We start from the raw sequence: 15,455 nt of genomic DNA, 5'->3' as shown, positions 1-15,455 counted from the left end.
GCTATTTGTAGAGGCAATATTAGAGATAACAAGGGTAATTGGATTAAGGGGTTTTTTTTTTTTTAAATCTTGGTTATCACCCCAACATAGCAACTGAGCTTATATTCATATTAAAAGGACTTAATCTTTGCTAGAATGCTAAGGTTCCTAAAGTTAATGTTAATTCATATTCTATTGAAGTTCTATCACTCATTGAATGCAACTTCCCTAAAAGCCTTCCTCTCTTTGTAGTTATTAGAAAATCAAATATCTCACTATGAAGAATTGAATGATTATTTTTGATCATATTTATAGAAAAACAAATAGATACGCTGACATTTTAGTTCACAAGGCTCTAAGTAATAATTTTGATGCTACAATATGTGATAGTCTACCCCCAACCATAGACACCTTATGGCATTAGACATGACTTGATTTTAGTCTCTTTATATGGTTCTTTGTGACCATCTATTTGAAAAGAAGAATCTAAAATATATTTAGTGAGAAAACATCATTTTTTTGGGGACAAAAGATGATAACATAGTCAAGAAAAGATTACATAAGATTTCTACTATGAAGCACATAAAAGATGAAAACATCGTGTTTTGAAAAATAAAAAAAACGTGTGGTTTGTTTGCAATTATTTTTATTTTATTATTTTAAGAAATAATTCTTCCTCATTTTTCAAATCATTAAGTTTGTAACATCTAAAAATATTTTGATTTTTTATTCTTCAGAGTAATATTTAAGTTTTTTAAAATAATTTTTAAAAATATGTTACCAAACCAAATTTTGTTGTTTTTTTTTATTTTAAAGAATAAAAAAACTATCATTAAAATATGCTGCCGGACATGCCCCCTGTTTTCCCTGTTTTATTTACCTCGTTCTCCTTATCCGACCTGTCTCGTTTTCTTTTAGTCGGCGTTGGTGTCTGCAACTTCACTTGCAGCTTCACGGTTTGGTCTTGTAGCAGGTTGCTACCCAAATTTATCCGTTAGAGCATATTTCGGTTTTTTTTTTTACGGGTCTTCGTGCAACCATCCAGTCGCCGAACCCTTTGTTTCGGTTTCTTACGTGTTGTTGAATGGTCATTGAATTTTGTGGGCGTGATTCCTTGATGACCGTTTGATGGCTGAGCTACGCTATTTGCGGCATTTCGAGCTTGCTGGGTACAGGTATGTTCTGTATGTTGGTTATTCGTTTGATCCCTTTCTTCATCTGCTTTCTCGCTCTGTATGTTGGATGTGAGTGTTGTTGTGGGGACAGTTACTTCAGTTATGGTCATTGCAACCACAACTGAAACAGATTAGATAGGGTTTTCATATTCAACGTTGAAGAAGTCGTCTCTGATTAACACTCGGGAACAAGTTTATTTCTTAAATCCTCTTCAGCACTAATTCTAGCTTTGGTGATGGAATTCGCGTCCACCTTTAAGGTTTCCCAATGCAATTTCCTATACGCCATATTTTGAATTCTGACCCAAATAGCAACTTTTCCCAGAGTATTTTTATTAGGATTAATGCTTGAGGTCCATCTTTGCACCAGAATACAGTTATCAAATATAGTCTTTGCTATTGACTTGCACAATGTAATAGTTGCTGGTTGGACAAAAGCACATGCTTACTTCAGATAGTGATGAAAACATATGACTAGATATCAATATATTTCACTTCAATACTAGTCAAGTCACCCCAATGTCTGCAAAACTGGTATTAGATAATAGGTTGGTCTAATATTGATAAGCCTTTCATCTGTTTTTGGGAAACGTTGAACTCACATTTTGAGGTTCGGCTTAAAGTATTATATATTTGAAAAGGAGTGCATTGAAAACCAAAGTAAAACTGTAGATGAAATTTACCTAATTCCAAAAAATATTTTCGGTATTTATTTATTTATTTTAATTTCTTGTCAATGTTTCATGAATTAAGATTTTCAACGCAACCTGTTGATTTTGAGAAGGTTAGTTGTCATTTTTGTGACATTAAGTGGCATAGTATATGATACCTCAGTAGTCTCCAGTTTGAAGTTAATCAACGAGGTTAAAGGGAAGACTTTATTTGGCTGAATTATGTCCTTAACTCTAAGGATTTGGATTCACCTTGGTTATGTGATGTTTATTAAGGAAATGCAAAACGTTATTGGTCTCTTGTTCATTGATTGATCCACCGAGTGTTTTTCAAAAGGCCCTTTTTTTTGGGTCAAAAGTTTGGAAGGTCTTTGAGTAATCTCAATTTGTCAGTGCTTTATACAAATTAAAGGCAATCCCCCCCAACCCCCAGGGGCGCATTTTAAATGCCGAATCTTAAGCAGACTGTACATTACTTAGTAGTTAGTACAATAATTTGTAATGGTTTGGACTATCTCCTTTCATCATGCAAGGACAAACAAAGCGGCTCTGCATACACTTTCAGCCTGTGATCAGAAATTTATGACATCCTTCCCAGTTTGTAAGCAAAATAAAAAATGCAATCTGAAGCTTTACATTATGCCCATCAAGATTGCTGCTCAGTTTTGTGTCACGAGATCTTCAGTTGGATCATTGAAACCTGGTGAAAAAGGCCCTCAAAATGATGTTTGTGCCACTTCTTCATATCCAGATGACTATCAGAGGTGATTATCAGTAAAGTTACTGTAACTTCTTTTTCTTCTACTGCCAATTCCTGCCCAACTGCTTATTCTGCGAATTGATCCCTTCTACAGCAGTAATGATTTTGAGAGACAGTTACAAGAGTTTTTTGATGATATCAAACGAATGATTAGGATGGGAAACAAAAATGAAGCTACAGATTTGCTCAAGGCAAATTATGAAATGGTGAATGAGAGGCTGAGTGGAGGCACTAAAGGTGTAGAAGAAGCTGCTGTTCTGGATATCATAGCACTAGGTTTTATGGCTGTTGGTGACTTCAATTTTGTTGGTTCTCTACTGAATGTGGTATGTCTTTTACACTTATGCAATATGCTGTCATTTTGGTATTTTATGCTGGGGATTCCTTGGTTTCAAAATTCAGAGTAAAATATTATTTATTGCAGCAACAATCTCAGGGTATTATTATTTACTGAGAAGTCCCTATCATGTTTAATACATAGGAGATTTAGGAGGTAGAACCAATTTGTACAGTGATCAGAATACTGTGAGAAGTCCATCAGTTTTCTTCCATAGTCTGTTATGAGATTTGTGAGACTTGAATAAATTAAGCACAAACATGCATGAGCCATCTGCATAATTCTGGCGAATGTGACTTCTGGTACATGAAAACTGGTCTCCTTGCTTGTTCTCTTTGATGACATGATTGATTCTCTTGCATTAATTTGTAATTTCTTCGTGAATGATCATTTTAATTTGTATGTGCCTATAAGATTATGAATGGAGATTATGCATTTTGTATTTCTTTCTACATCAAAGCTCTTCTGCAAAAGCACACATTTTCCTCTGCCTTTGTTGATTCTCCCCTGTAATATTAACTAGTATTCTCCCTCCATTTTCTCTAACTTGTTGATGTATGGTTAGATGAAGGAAGTTGTTGACACTTTGAAGGATGATGCGCCATGTCTAGATTCAATTCTCATGCATATGGGAAGCATGTATTCAACTTTAGGGAACTTTGAAAAATCACTCGACACATATCACAGGGCTATTTACATCATGGAAAGGACCTATGGTGAGTGTATTTTTCTTTCAAAGTTCTTGGAGAGTAAAATGTTGCTGTTATGTCACCAATAAAGTCAGTTAATTTGATTAACTGGTTTTATTGTCAGATTTTGAATATTGACATTAATGGTATGTGATAAATGTTCTTGGACTGAACCCAACACTGTTACATGAGTTTAAAGGGCCATTTTCTTCTAGGTAAGGATAGCACTTTTCTTGTCACACCCTATTTGGGTATGGCTAAAGTTTATGGTTCTGACGGAAAAGCAACAAAATCAATGGAAATGTACCAATATGCTATTACTCTCCTTGAATCAAGTAGAGGTGCTAAAAGCAAGGATTTGGTTGTACCTTTACTTGGTCTTGGCAACCTTTTACTTAAACAAGGAAGAGCCATTGATGCAGAAGCTCATTTTACAAGGTTAAACTTCCTATTATTGTTTTGTTCATCTCTTTTTTCTTTGCACCAGTGGCTTTGCCTTCTTCCATATTCACTCTTCTTTCTTTCTTTGTTTTTCCCCCCTCTCTAAAAGAGTTCTGAACATATATACATCATTTTATGGGCAAAATGATGGTAGAAGTGGAATGGCTATGAGTTCCCTGGCACAGGTGAAATGTGCTCAAGGTAAGTTTACGATCTTGCTCATGACATTTTTTCTTTCCTTATGTTTAATCTTTGTTTCTGTTCTTTCTCATTTTTCTTTGATGGTTGCCATCTTAATAAAGGGAATTTAACTTGTAAATAGATATTTCAAAAATGAACATGGTTTAGAGGTTCTTTGATGCATAATGGATCTTGTAACCTAATATGCATAAGGATGGTGGAATAAATGCTACATCTACATAAACAGTTTAATTGGCTTTAAGTAACAGAAATTCAAATCTTTGTGCACCTCCTTTATTGGCAATATGCAAAATGGCATCCATGTTTAGGGGCTGTTTCTTTTCTCTTCTCTGCACTAATTATTCTTGACAAAAAAGGAGTGGCATTGATTGATGTGCAACATTTTTTTGCAGGGAAGGTGGATGATGCAATCCATTTGTACAAGAGTGCTCTTCAAATCATCAAGGAATCAAATTATATGTCACCGGATGACAGCATTATGGAAAAGATGAGGGTAGATCTGGCTGAATTACTACACACCGTTGGGAGGTATACCTGTCCTCTGCATAACATTGGTGTTAGGAATGAAATATTTTATTGTGCATCTGGTCATGCATTTTGATTTTTATAACTGCTTGTTGAGAATTATTTTCTTCCTTGTTTAATAAGTATCTTAAGGCAAGATTGGATCTACCTTTTCTTGGTTATCTGGTGTTAGTAGGTTAATGTGTTGAAGATTTATACTTGTGATGCCCTGTCTGACAAAGGCTGGTTTCTAATGCAACTCTTATAGGGGACAAGAAGGCAGAGCATTATTAGAGGAATGTTTATTAATCACAGAGAGATATAAGGGAAATGAGCATCCCGACTTAGTGACACACATGATGAACCTTGCAACTTCATATTCACAATCAAATAATTATGTAGAGGCTGAGCGCTTGCTCCGAAGAAGTTTGAAAATCATGACAAAGAAGATGGGGACCGATGACCAGTCCATCACTTTCCCAATGTTGCACCTTGCAGTTACTCTCTACCATCTGAAGCAAGATGAAGAGGCAGAGCAATTTGCCCTAGACGTTTTGCGCATACGCGAGAAGGCATTTGGAGAAGATTCTCTTCCTGTTGGTAAGATACCTTCCAATTGACTTTTATTACATATGGTTAGGATTTGGATTCGGCAAATAATCAAAGTTTCCTCATTCAAAGAGTGTCTCATGTGGCACAATGACAATCATTTGATTTAGTTGGATGGTTGAAGAAATTTTATCATACAAGATTCAAAAAGTACAAAATCTTAAATTTTTGTAGGGATCAACGTACACTAGGAGTGTTCTGATCATGGGAAGTGTTTTAATTTTTTGAAAGAAAATGTATCTTGACAATTTTCAATTATTGATGAAATTCAATTGCTATAATTGAGACATTTATTAAGTGAGTGGACTTGGGTCACTCACCGAATCCAAGTGCATTGGATTTAGGTGCAACAATATTGAAAAATTTTTTCTTTAGAAGCTTTTGGTATTTTTAAATCAACAACAATGCATGAGTAACCATTGATTTTATAATGAGGCCAACCTTTCCCAATCCATTAAAATAGTTTGATGTTAAGTGAAGGTTGGTTTTTTCTATGAAGTTAATGGGTATTCAAGCATTATTGTTGACTTAAATATACCAAAAGCTTATGGAGGAAAAATTTTCTAGGCATTTTTGTGCCTCAACCCTATTAGATATGACAAACATTTCATTCTTCATATAATTTGTCTTGAGTTTCATTGGTTGCAATGTGTGTCTGATGCATGGCAGGGGAGGCATTGGATTGTTTGGTGTCCATTCAAACCAGAATCGGTAAGGATGATAGTGAATTACTCAAGCTGCTTAAGAGGATACTGAATATCCAAGAGAAAGAATTTGGGCCCGAGAGTGACGGGATTATGGTTACCCTGAAAAAAATTGTATATTACTTGGATAAACTAGGAAGAAGGGATGAAAAGCTTCTCATTCAGAGAAGGTTGTCTGTGCTTCGAAGAAAGTTCAAGCAAATGGTTCGCCATTGAAAGTGTATTGTTCCATTACCAATCTTTATCCTTCTTGCTTGAAGCATTTCTCTTTCCTCCAAGGTTCTTATATAGGGTAAAAAAGAAAATTAGCTCCCAAATTATAAGTTCAGGAGTATTTGAGATCCTAAACTTATTTTTAATATAATGTTCTTGTTCAACTTTTGAAAATAATATAATATAGCTCCTTTTGTTAACAAAATTTAATTTTAATTGTTAGCTGATGAAAAATTAATCTCAAATTATAAAAAAAATATCAATAAAATTTTCTTGGTTCTTCCCTATTATTTTTTGTCATTTTTTTAAGTCTTTTATTGCAATTTTTGGTCATTTTTTAAATCATCTTTAAGGTTGTTTTTTGATCAATTAATTAGCAAAGTTAGTTTTTGTTAATGGTAGATATTAGATTATATTATTTTCAAAAGTTAAAGAGAAATATTGCAAAAAAAAAAAAAAGAATTTGTGGTCCTAAACATTTTTGGACATAATTTAGGAGTTAATTTATTCTTTTATCTTTTTATATATTATTATCATATCAATCCTTCTTCATTTTGTGATTACCAGCATTTACTTTCCATGATGCATGTGGCACATGCACATACATTGTACTCCATCCATGAATTTTACAAACAGATGTTACATAAAAGCTACAAATCATCATTGGAAGATGTCTAAATTGTACTTACAATTCTTTAGAATATGAAGGAACTAAATTAAAAAAAGAGCTTCTTTATAAGTGAAGAAATAGGGAAATTAAAAAAAAAGGTGTTTATCAATAAAGAAATGATATTACAAAAAAAAATTTAACATTATCTTATGCAATTTTTTGAATGATTAAAAAAAAAACTAACAAGAATGCTATGGAATAGCATTTTATGCGAAGGCTAATTTTGATTCCATGCAGATATGTAGGCTTTATGTATCCCTGAATTTGGGGTTTAAAAGAAACAAACTAAAATTGCAACAAGTAAGAGTTGATATTTTCAGTCTCGCTAAGTTAGTGGTCCTGCACCTTCAAACTTATTCACCAGGAGGAAATAGAAACTGAAATTCATAACAATGCTTCTTTCAAAGGGGAAAGGAAAAACTTGATACAGTAGTTAGGGTTATCAAGTAAATAAAACGCTTCTCTATATTCAATTTTGATGTCTTCATGATGCCATGTTAACTGGACATTTAGGAGTTGTGTAGTTTTGTTCTCATTTTTTTTTTGTTTTTAAAAACTATTTTGTAAATCAACTTTTAAAAATTCTTTTAAAAAAATGAAAATTTGTTTGATTATGTAAGATGAAAACAATTTTAGAATTAAAAAAAGATGGATAGTGGTTAATAATGATAATCTATGATAGTGGTTGATTATAGCTAAAGATAATTTACAATTATCAAACATAATATTCTTTAAAAAATAAAAATAATTCTAAGTTGTTTTCATTTTTTATTTTAACAAGAAAAATAAAAAATTTTAAAAAATATTTAAATCCAAAATACTTAACCAAACAAATATTTTTATTTTTTAAAAAACAAAGAACAATTTTTCAAAACAGAAAACAAACAGGTCTATTTCATTGCGCACTAACCTACTTGGGCAGGGGTGAGAATGCTGGCATCCAAGAATTTAAGGCTTGTTTATTTTATGTTTATTTTTTTTCTTTTTAAAAACTGTTTAGTAATACAATTTTTGGAATAGTTTTTCAAAACAAAGAAAAATAAAAATATTGTTGGTTATATTAATTTAAAAAATTAAAATTAAAAATATGTTAATAGTAATGGTTGCAAAAGATTAATGGTGGTAGTTTATGATAAAAATAGTGGCTTGAATTTCCCTTGATAGAGGGGTCTGACAAGGAGACCCTCCTCTCCCTATATCTTTTTCATACTTGCTAGTGATACTTTCTCTTGCATGTTGAACTCTCCTACTAATAATGGTGATTTGCAGGGAGTCAATATTATTGATGCTTGCCCTATGATTACTCATAATCTATTTGCATATTATACTATCCTCTTTCTCAATGCCTCAAGAAAAACTGCAGTGTTGTGAAGGAGCTTCTAAACATTTATTGTAATGCTTCAGGCCAACGCATAAATTTTGAAAAATCCTCTCTATTCTTCTGGGCAAACATTCTAGAAAATGTGAGAGAAGAGGTTTTCATTTTTTTTTTACTTGTTCTTGCCATTGAAGACCCTGGTTCTTTTCTTGCTCTACCCATTCTTTAGGGCATATCCAAAGTAGCTGCTCTCACTTATGTTTGGGATAAAGTGGGTGAGAAGATGCACGGTTGGTGTAGCAAGTCTTTGCCTGGCTTAGGTAATGATTAAAGTAGTAATAATGCAATACCAATTTTCCCTATGATATGCTTCCAATTCCCCAAGAGAACGTGTAGAAGCTAGACAACATGGTTGCAATTTTTTTTTCAGGGGCAAACTAAGGATAGAAACAACATTCATTGGCAAGCTTGGTCTAAGCTTTGTGTCCCTAAATTTGAAGGTGGCCTTGGATTTTAAGATTTCATGAAGTTTAATGATGCTCTTCTTGCCAAATCAACATGGAGAGTCATTAATAACCTAGATCTTTTGTGGGTCAAAATTCTAAAGAGTGTTTATTTCCCTAATACCTCTTTCCTTGATGTTGACAAAGGCCGACATGCACCATGGGCTTGGAGTAGCTTTCTTACAAGAAGATATTTATTTAAAAGATCTTTGCTGGAAAGTAGGTGCAATCAATGAGATCAAGTCTGGGTTGATCAGTGGTTCCAAGCCTACCTAGCTTTAAAGCTATTGCTGTTGAAGGAGCTATAATAATAATGATCTCAAAGTTTTTGAGTTAATTACTGATGGGCATTGGGACCTTTTTGCTATCTCTAATTTTGTACTGCTGACACTTAATGAGGGCATCTTGAAAATTCATATTCCCTACACCCCACTGTTGACTCTCTTTCTTGGGTTGCTACGAATAATGAGAAATACTCATCCAAGATTGGTTACAGGCTTTCAGCAGCTAGAGCCCCTCCTGTGGTTAACAAAGCTCCAAGTTCTTCGCTCTCTATTTCGGATGATCTATGGAAGTGCATTTGGAAACTCAAACTCCAACCCAAAGTGAAACACTTTCTTTGGAGGGCTTTAAACAACACATTGGCCACCAAAGATATGCTATATAGACAAAAATGTGGAGCAGACCCACTTTGCTCCATTTGTGTTTCTCAACTTGAGATTGTTGAGCATTTACTCCTCCTTTGTGATTGGGCCAAACAGGACTGGCGTCACTATTTTTTGACTTTAAAATTAGATGCATATGGTGTAACATCTTTTGATCATTGGTGCAGTAAGTTTTTTCCTTCACGATCCTCTTCTTGATGACTACGGTAAATTATATGTTTTGCCAATTTATGCTAGAATATTTGGAAATTGAGGTCTGCCTCAATCTTTTTCGGAGCTGTAATTGATCCTTTCTTAATAGTCTCTAAAACAAATGCTACTATCTCTAAGTATTGGAAAGCTAACAATTTTAAGAACCTGCTACTTCATCTCTTGATCCTGTACTTGGTGTTTGGTCACCTTCCCCACCAAATACTACCAAAATTAATTGTGATGGCTCATACCTAACATCTTTGGGTAGAGCAGAGCAGGTATAGGAATTGTTTGGAGGGATTACTTAGGATGTTTTATAAAAGGATGGTGAGAGAGAATAGAGGCTTCCTCTGGTTTTATGATGATGAAATTCTTGCATGCCAAAAGGCAAACTCCTTGTTACAAGCTAAGTGCCATCAACAGTTTATATTGAACTAGATTGTCCGGACCTTTTTAGGGCTGTATCATCAAAGAGTTTCAATGGTTGTAACTTGTTGCTTCATGGACTTTTAGCTGATCTATTGAAGAGCATTAAGTCCTTGCCCATGTTACTTTTTTGAAAAATGACAATCAAGTCCAAAGAAAGCAATTTATTCAAAATAAATCCCAAAAGATTCAAAAATCCCACGTAAGTCCCATGGTCTGAATTCAGTAATCATAACTAACAAGCAAAAATACTCAATTGCCCTTATAAAAAAAATTCTAATCGTGCATCACTATTATGATGTTCTCTTAGAAACTCATGCTCCCGAGTCTCGAACCTGAATACATCCCCTCTGAAAATAGTAGTGTGCCCTTATCCCTTATTTCTGACGTCTCCTCCTCTATCATTGCAGTGGGTGGATGTAGCCACTTGTTTTGCCATCTGTTGTGCACTACTTGGTGCTATTAGGGCTTCAATCCTCTGAATCGATGAAATGGAGGAGCTTTTCAGTGATTTATTATTTTATGGAAGAAATAGAAGCACTTGGCTCAATCATAATGCCCTAAATCAAGGACCAACACCAGAAAAGAGAAGCTACTCATTTTCGATCTTCAACTTGAAGATATGCTCTTTTTGAGTGTGTAGCATGCATTGTAAAATAAAAATTGGGAATGCTTAGTTGCAAATAAAAAATGGAAAATGCTTAGTTCATTAAAAAATGGGAATGCTTAGTTCATGCTTTTGTGTATGTGGACAACTAATATGTGCAGTTGCATTAGATGAATTAATACATGTAGCTTATATATACAGTTCATATCTTCTGTAATCACTAAAAGTGTTTTATCTTAAAATTTTGAACAAAGGTTGCAAATTATTCGTAAGGCAATTACAAAATTGAATATATCAATTGCAAATTACTGGAGCGATTTTCTAAAATAATAACCTAGTAGCTTTGCAAGTTAAAAAATTAATATTTTTTCCATCCAAAATTTCGAGAAGGAGTTGCAAATTATTTGTAATAACGTTGCAAAATTTGGTATTTTAGTTTCAAATTATTGGAGTGATGTCCTAGAATTATAACTTTTTTAAGAATTCAATAGTTTTTTCACTCAAAATTTCAAAAATGAATTGCAAATTATTTGTAAGATAATTATAAAATTCAATATTTTAGTTGCAAATTACTAGAGTGATGTGCTAGAATAATAATTGGTAGCTTTGCAAGTTTAAGAATTCAATAATTTTTTCACTTAAAATTTAAGAAGGAGAGTTGCAAATTATTTGTAAGGCAATTACAAAATTTGGTATATTAATTGTAAATTATTGTAGCGATGTCCTAGAATAATAAATTGGTAGCTTTACAAGTTTAAGAATTTAATAGTTCTTCCAACAAAATTTCAAGGAGTTGCAAATTATTCATAAGGTAATTACAAAATTTGGTATCTGAGTTGTAAATTACTGAAGCGTTGTCTTAAAATAATTTAGTAGATTTGTAAGTTAAAGTGAATTCGATAGTTTTTTCCACCCAAAATTTGAGAAGTTACAAATTATATGTAGAGAAGTTGTAAAATTTGGTATCTCATTTGTAAATTACTAGAGCCATTTCCTAGAATAATAACTTCAAGAATTTAATAGTTCTTCCAACTAAAATTTCAAGGAGTTGCAAATTATTCATAAAGTAGTTGCAAAATTTGGTATCTGAGTTGCAAATTACTAGAGCGTTGTCCTAAAATAATTTAATAGTTTTTCAAGTTTAAGAATTTAATAGTTCTTCTAACCAAAATTTTGAGAAAGAGTTGCAAATTATTTATAGGAAAGTTGTAAAATTCGGTATCTTAGTTGCAAATTACTGGAGCCATATCCTATATAATAATTTTAAGAATTAGTTCTTCCATTCAAAATTTCAAGAAGGAGTTGCAAATTATTTGAAACGAAGTTGTAAAATTTGGTATCTAAGTTACAAGTTACTGGAGTGTTGTTCTAAAATAATTTGGTAACTTTGTAAGTTCAAGAATTCAATAATTCTTCCACACAAAATTACGAGGAGTTACAAATTAATCATAGGAAAATTGCAACATTTGGTATCTTAGTTGTAAATTACCAGGGTATTGTCCTAAAATAATAACTTGGTAGCTTTGTAAGTTTAAGAATTCAATAATTCTTCTACCCAAAATTACGAGGAGTTGCAATTATTTGTAGGGAAGTTTCAAAATTTAGTATCTCAATTGCAAATTAGTAGAGCCATCTCATACAATAACTTTTTTAAGAATTTAATAGTTCTTCTATTCCTTCAGTGATAATAATTTGCAACTCTTTCTTGAATTTAGTAATTTTTTATTTTACAAGCATGCTACACACTCAGAAAGCGCATATCTTCAAGTTGTAGATTTAAAATGAGCGCTTCTCTTTTTTGGTATTGGTCCTTGATTCAGGGCATGGGATTGAGCCAAGTGCTTCTCTTTCTTTCATAGAACAAAAATAAATCACTGAAGAGCTCCTGCGTTTCATCGATTCAGCGGATTGAAGCCCTGATAGCACCATGTAGTGCACAACGGATGGCAAAACAAGTGGTTGCATCCGCCCACTGCAATGATAGAGGAGGAGACATCAGAAATAAAAGGATAAGGGCATACTATTGTGTTCAGAGGGATGTATTTAGGTTTGAGATTCGGGAGCATGAGTTTTGAGGGAACATCATAATAAGGGCAATTGAGTATTTTTGCTTGTTAGTTATGCTCATTAAGGGACCATGGGACTTATATGGGGTTTTTGATTTTGAATCTCTTAAGATTTATCTTGAATAAATTGCTTCCTTTGAACTTGATTATCATTTTCTCTACTTTTTTCCCTTGGTCAAACGATCGAGAAATGCCGCTATGAATTTTCTCGATGCCTTTACTTCAAAGGGTGTGGAACCTTCAGATTGGGATTAAGACCTTCACTCCCTCTTTTTCCTATAATTTCAACGAAACCACACTTTGCTCAGACCGCTTTGCAAAATTTTACAGCTGAACATGACCATGAGGGGATTGGATAAGCTTTTGTTTTGCTGCTTTTGTTGTACCTATACGCCTTTGCCTTAGGCTTGTGGCTTGAACTTGTATGTTGTATCTTTTCGTAATGCATATTTCCCCTTATTACGGTTTTAAAAAAAAAAAACTATATTTTTTGATAATCAAATATAGTGTTTATAAACAAGAAAAAATAAAATGAAAATAACTTTAAAATGTGTTCATTTTTTTCATTTTTTTAAATGAGAATAGTTTTAAAAATAATTAAATCCAAAATATTTGTTCGAAACAAGTTTTTTTTAATGTTTTATTTTTAAAAATAGAAAATAATTTTAAAAAGACAGAAACCCAACAGGTTCTTAAAATGAGGATGTGCTTTTTCAGGCGAGCAGCTAGACATTCGAATGAATCTGTTCTTGCGTATTAAATTTTCTTGAATCAAACTATGAGTAAGCACTAAGGACTACCATGTTATTACAATACAACCGTCTAATAAACAGGCACCTCCTTCTCCCCCCCCCCCCCCCCAAAAAAAAAATCGTCCCTGCTAATATACCTTAGCAAATCCAATTAATCTTGCTATTAGGACATTCTATTCTAATCAGATTAATTTGTTAGAACATAAGTACCTAATAAATACTAGTCATACCTCCATGCTATTAAAAGATTACAATTTACAAAAACTTCAAATTAAACACGGAAATTTTAGAAATCTATCACATATACTTGCTTGTTTTAACAAACAAATGCTATTTTCATACATCTAACTAAACATCAAAAGAAATATACTCGTATCACCAAGATTACTTGATTTAACTAGTCAAAGAAGTTGAATCAACTTATCTTGAGATCTCAAATTTGAGTTTTAAAATATGTCATTATATTAAATAAGTATATCAAATACATACCTAAGATACCTGTAAGACTACTATTAGTTCCCGCATAGCAAGAGTTCAAATTAGTTTGGAAGGGAGATGATAATACTCCTAGGTTTTCCAAGATACCATTGATAGAATAAAAAAAAGGAAGACTCATTATCATGTTTAGTTCTAAACCTTCCAAAAAAAAAATGTTTTGTAGTTTCAAAAATGAAAAAAAAGGGTTAAAGGACAATTCACCCTTAAACTATGCATTAAGAGCATTTGAAATTATCAAGTTTTTTTTAATATAATGTTTCCTTTAAACTTCTAAAAACAGCACAATATAAACTCATAATGTTAACAAATTTAATTTTGACAGTCTGTTATCAAAAAACTTACAAAAATTAATTTCAAAACTATAAAAAAAAAAAGATCAAGAAGACTTTATTAACCCATCTTTATTTTTGTGTCATTATATTAATTTTAGTTCTTTTTCTGTAATTTTTTGACCATTTTTTTATAAATTTTTGAATTTTTTATAATTTTCTAGTCAATTAACCATCAAAATTAACTTTTATTAAGAGTAAAGATAATAATTTATACCATTTTTAAAATTAAAAGAAAATATGATACCAAAAAAGAATTAAAATTCTAGATACTTCTTGACCTTTAATTTAAACGATAAAAAATAGAAACGATAAAGGATCACCACTGCCCCATTATATTGCATCTATTGCCGCTCTCCTGAAGGTCTGGATCTTATCAAACGTTGTATCAAAGTGGACTTTAGTTCCATGTGCGAATGACAATAAAAAATTTTGAGTAAAAATCAACTCACTAGTATTATGATTAAGTAGAGTTAATAATTCAGGCCAAACTTAAAAAAAATTAGAGTCAGGCTTGTTTTATTGGATTTTTAAGAAGGTATAATACTTTAAGTCCAATTCAAATAAGCACAACCTGAATTTGAGCTCAACCGTTAAAATTTTTAACTTTTATGTATATAGAGTTGGTTAATTTTGGCCAAGCTCGACGGGCCAATCTGAATCCAGTCAAAAAAAATTAGAGTGAGCTTAATTATATGTGTTTTTTTAAGAAGGTAGGATATTTTAAGCCTGGCCCAAATAATCCCAACCTGCTCGAATTACTGATTCTATGAGTAAAAAATTGGGAAATATCGTAGATTTGATTAAAAAAACTGAATTGTCCCATGCATGTCCATTATTCAATGCCTCCACTCAAATAAGTCCCACATGTCTATGAAATCTACACTTCTATTCCAAATTATAACATACTTTGAAAGAGATTTTGCAACTCAAAATATAAAATATTTTGACAAAAAGAGGTTTTGTTAATGATATTTTTTCATATTGTTCTTTTTATATATTATCTCTTTTTAATATTCTTTTGTAAATGAAAAAACTAAATGGAGGATATTTTTAAAATTTTAAAATTTTGCCTTAAAAAGATAAGATTATAAGTGTATTTAATAAATTTATTGGTATTTGTAATTTTATCTAAAAACATCTCGT

The 15,455-nt window shown here is 32.2% G+C and overlaps 1 protein-coding gene across 3 annotated transcripts; it reads left to right on the top strand.

The window, feature by feature from the left end:
• Positions 1-863: 863 nt before the first annotated feature.
• On the top strand, positions 864-6,329 carry LOC129319904 (protein KINESIN LIGHT CHAIN-RELATED 2). 3 transcript variants are annotated; one of them, XM_054965013.1, is made up of 9 exons: positions 864-1,154; positions 2,359-2,589; positions 2,740-2,911; positions 3,488-3,638; positions 3,827-4,049; positions 4,162-4,253; positions 4,646-4,781; positions 5,026-5,357; positions 6,036-6,329. In XM_054965013.1, the coding sequence occupies exons 1-9, from the start codon at positions 1,108-1,110 to the stop codon at positions 6,284-6,286; spliced, it is 1,635 nt and encodes a 544-aa protein (XP_054820988.1). In that variant the 5' UTR covers positions 864-1,107; the 3' UTR covers positions 6,287-6,329. The 3 variants fall into 3 exon arrangements, with proteins under 3 accessions (XP_054820988.1, XP_054820987.1, XP_054820986.1); XM_054965012.1 differs by having other exon boundaries at positions 2,683-2,911; XM_054965011.1 differs by having other exon boundaries at positions 2,680-2,911.
• Positions 6,330-15,455: the final 9,126 nt, after the last annotated feature.

Source organism: Prosopis cineraria, unplaced genomic scaffold (assembly GCF_029017545.1).
Source record: "Prosopis cineraria cultivar Desert tree isolate PC_DT_omini unplaced genomic scaffold, ASM2901754v1 PC9, whole genome shotgun sequence".
NCBI classification, from domain to species: Eukaryota; Viridiplantae; Streptophyta; class Magnoliopsida; order Fabales; family Fabaceae; genus Prosopis; species Prosopis cineraria.
Note: the sequence above shows the minus strand (reverse complement) of the source record. Positions and strands in the feature narration are given on the sequence as shown.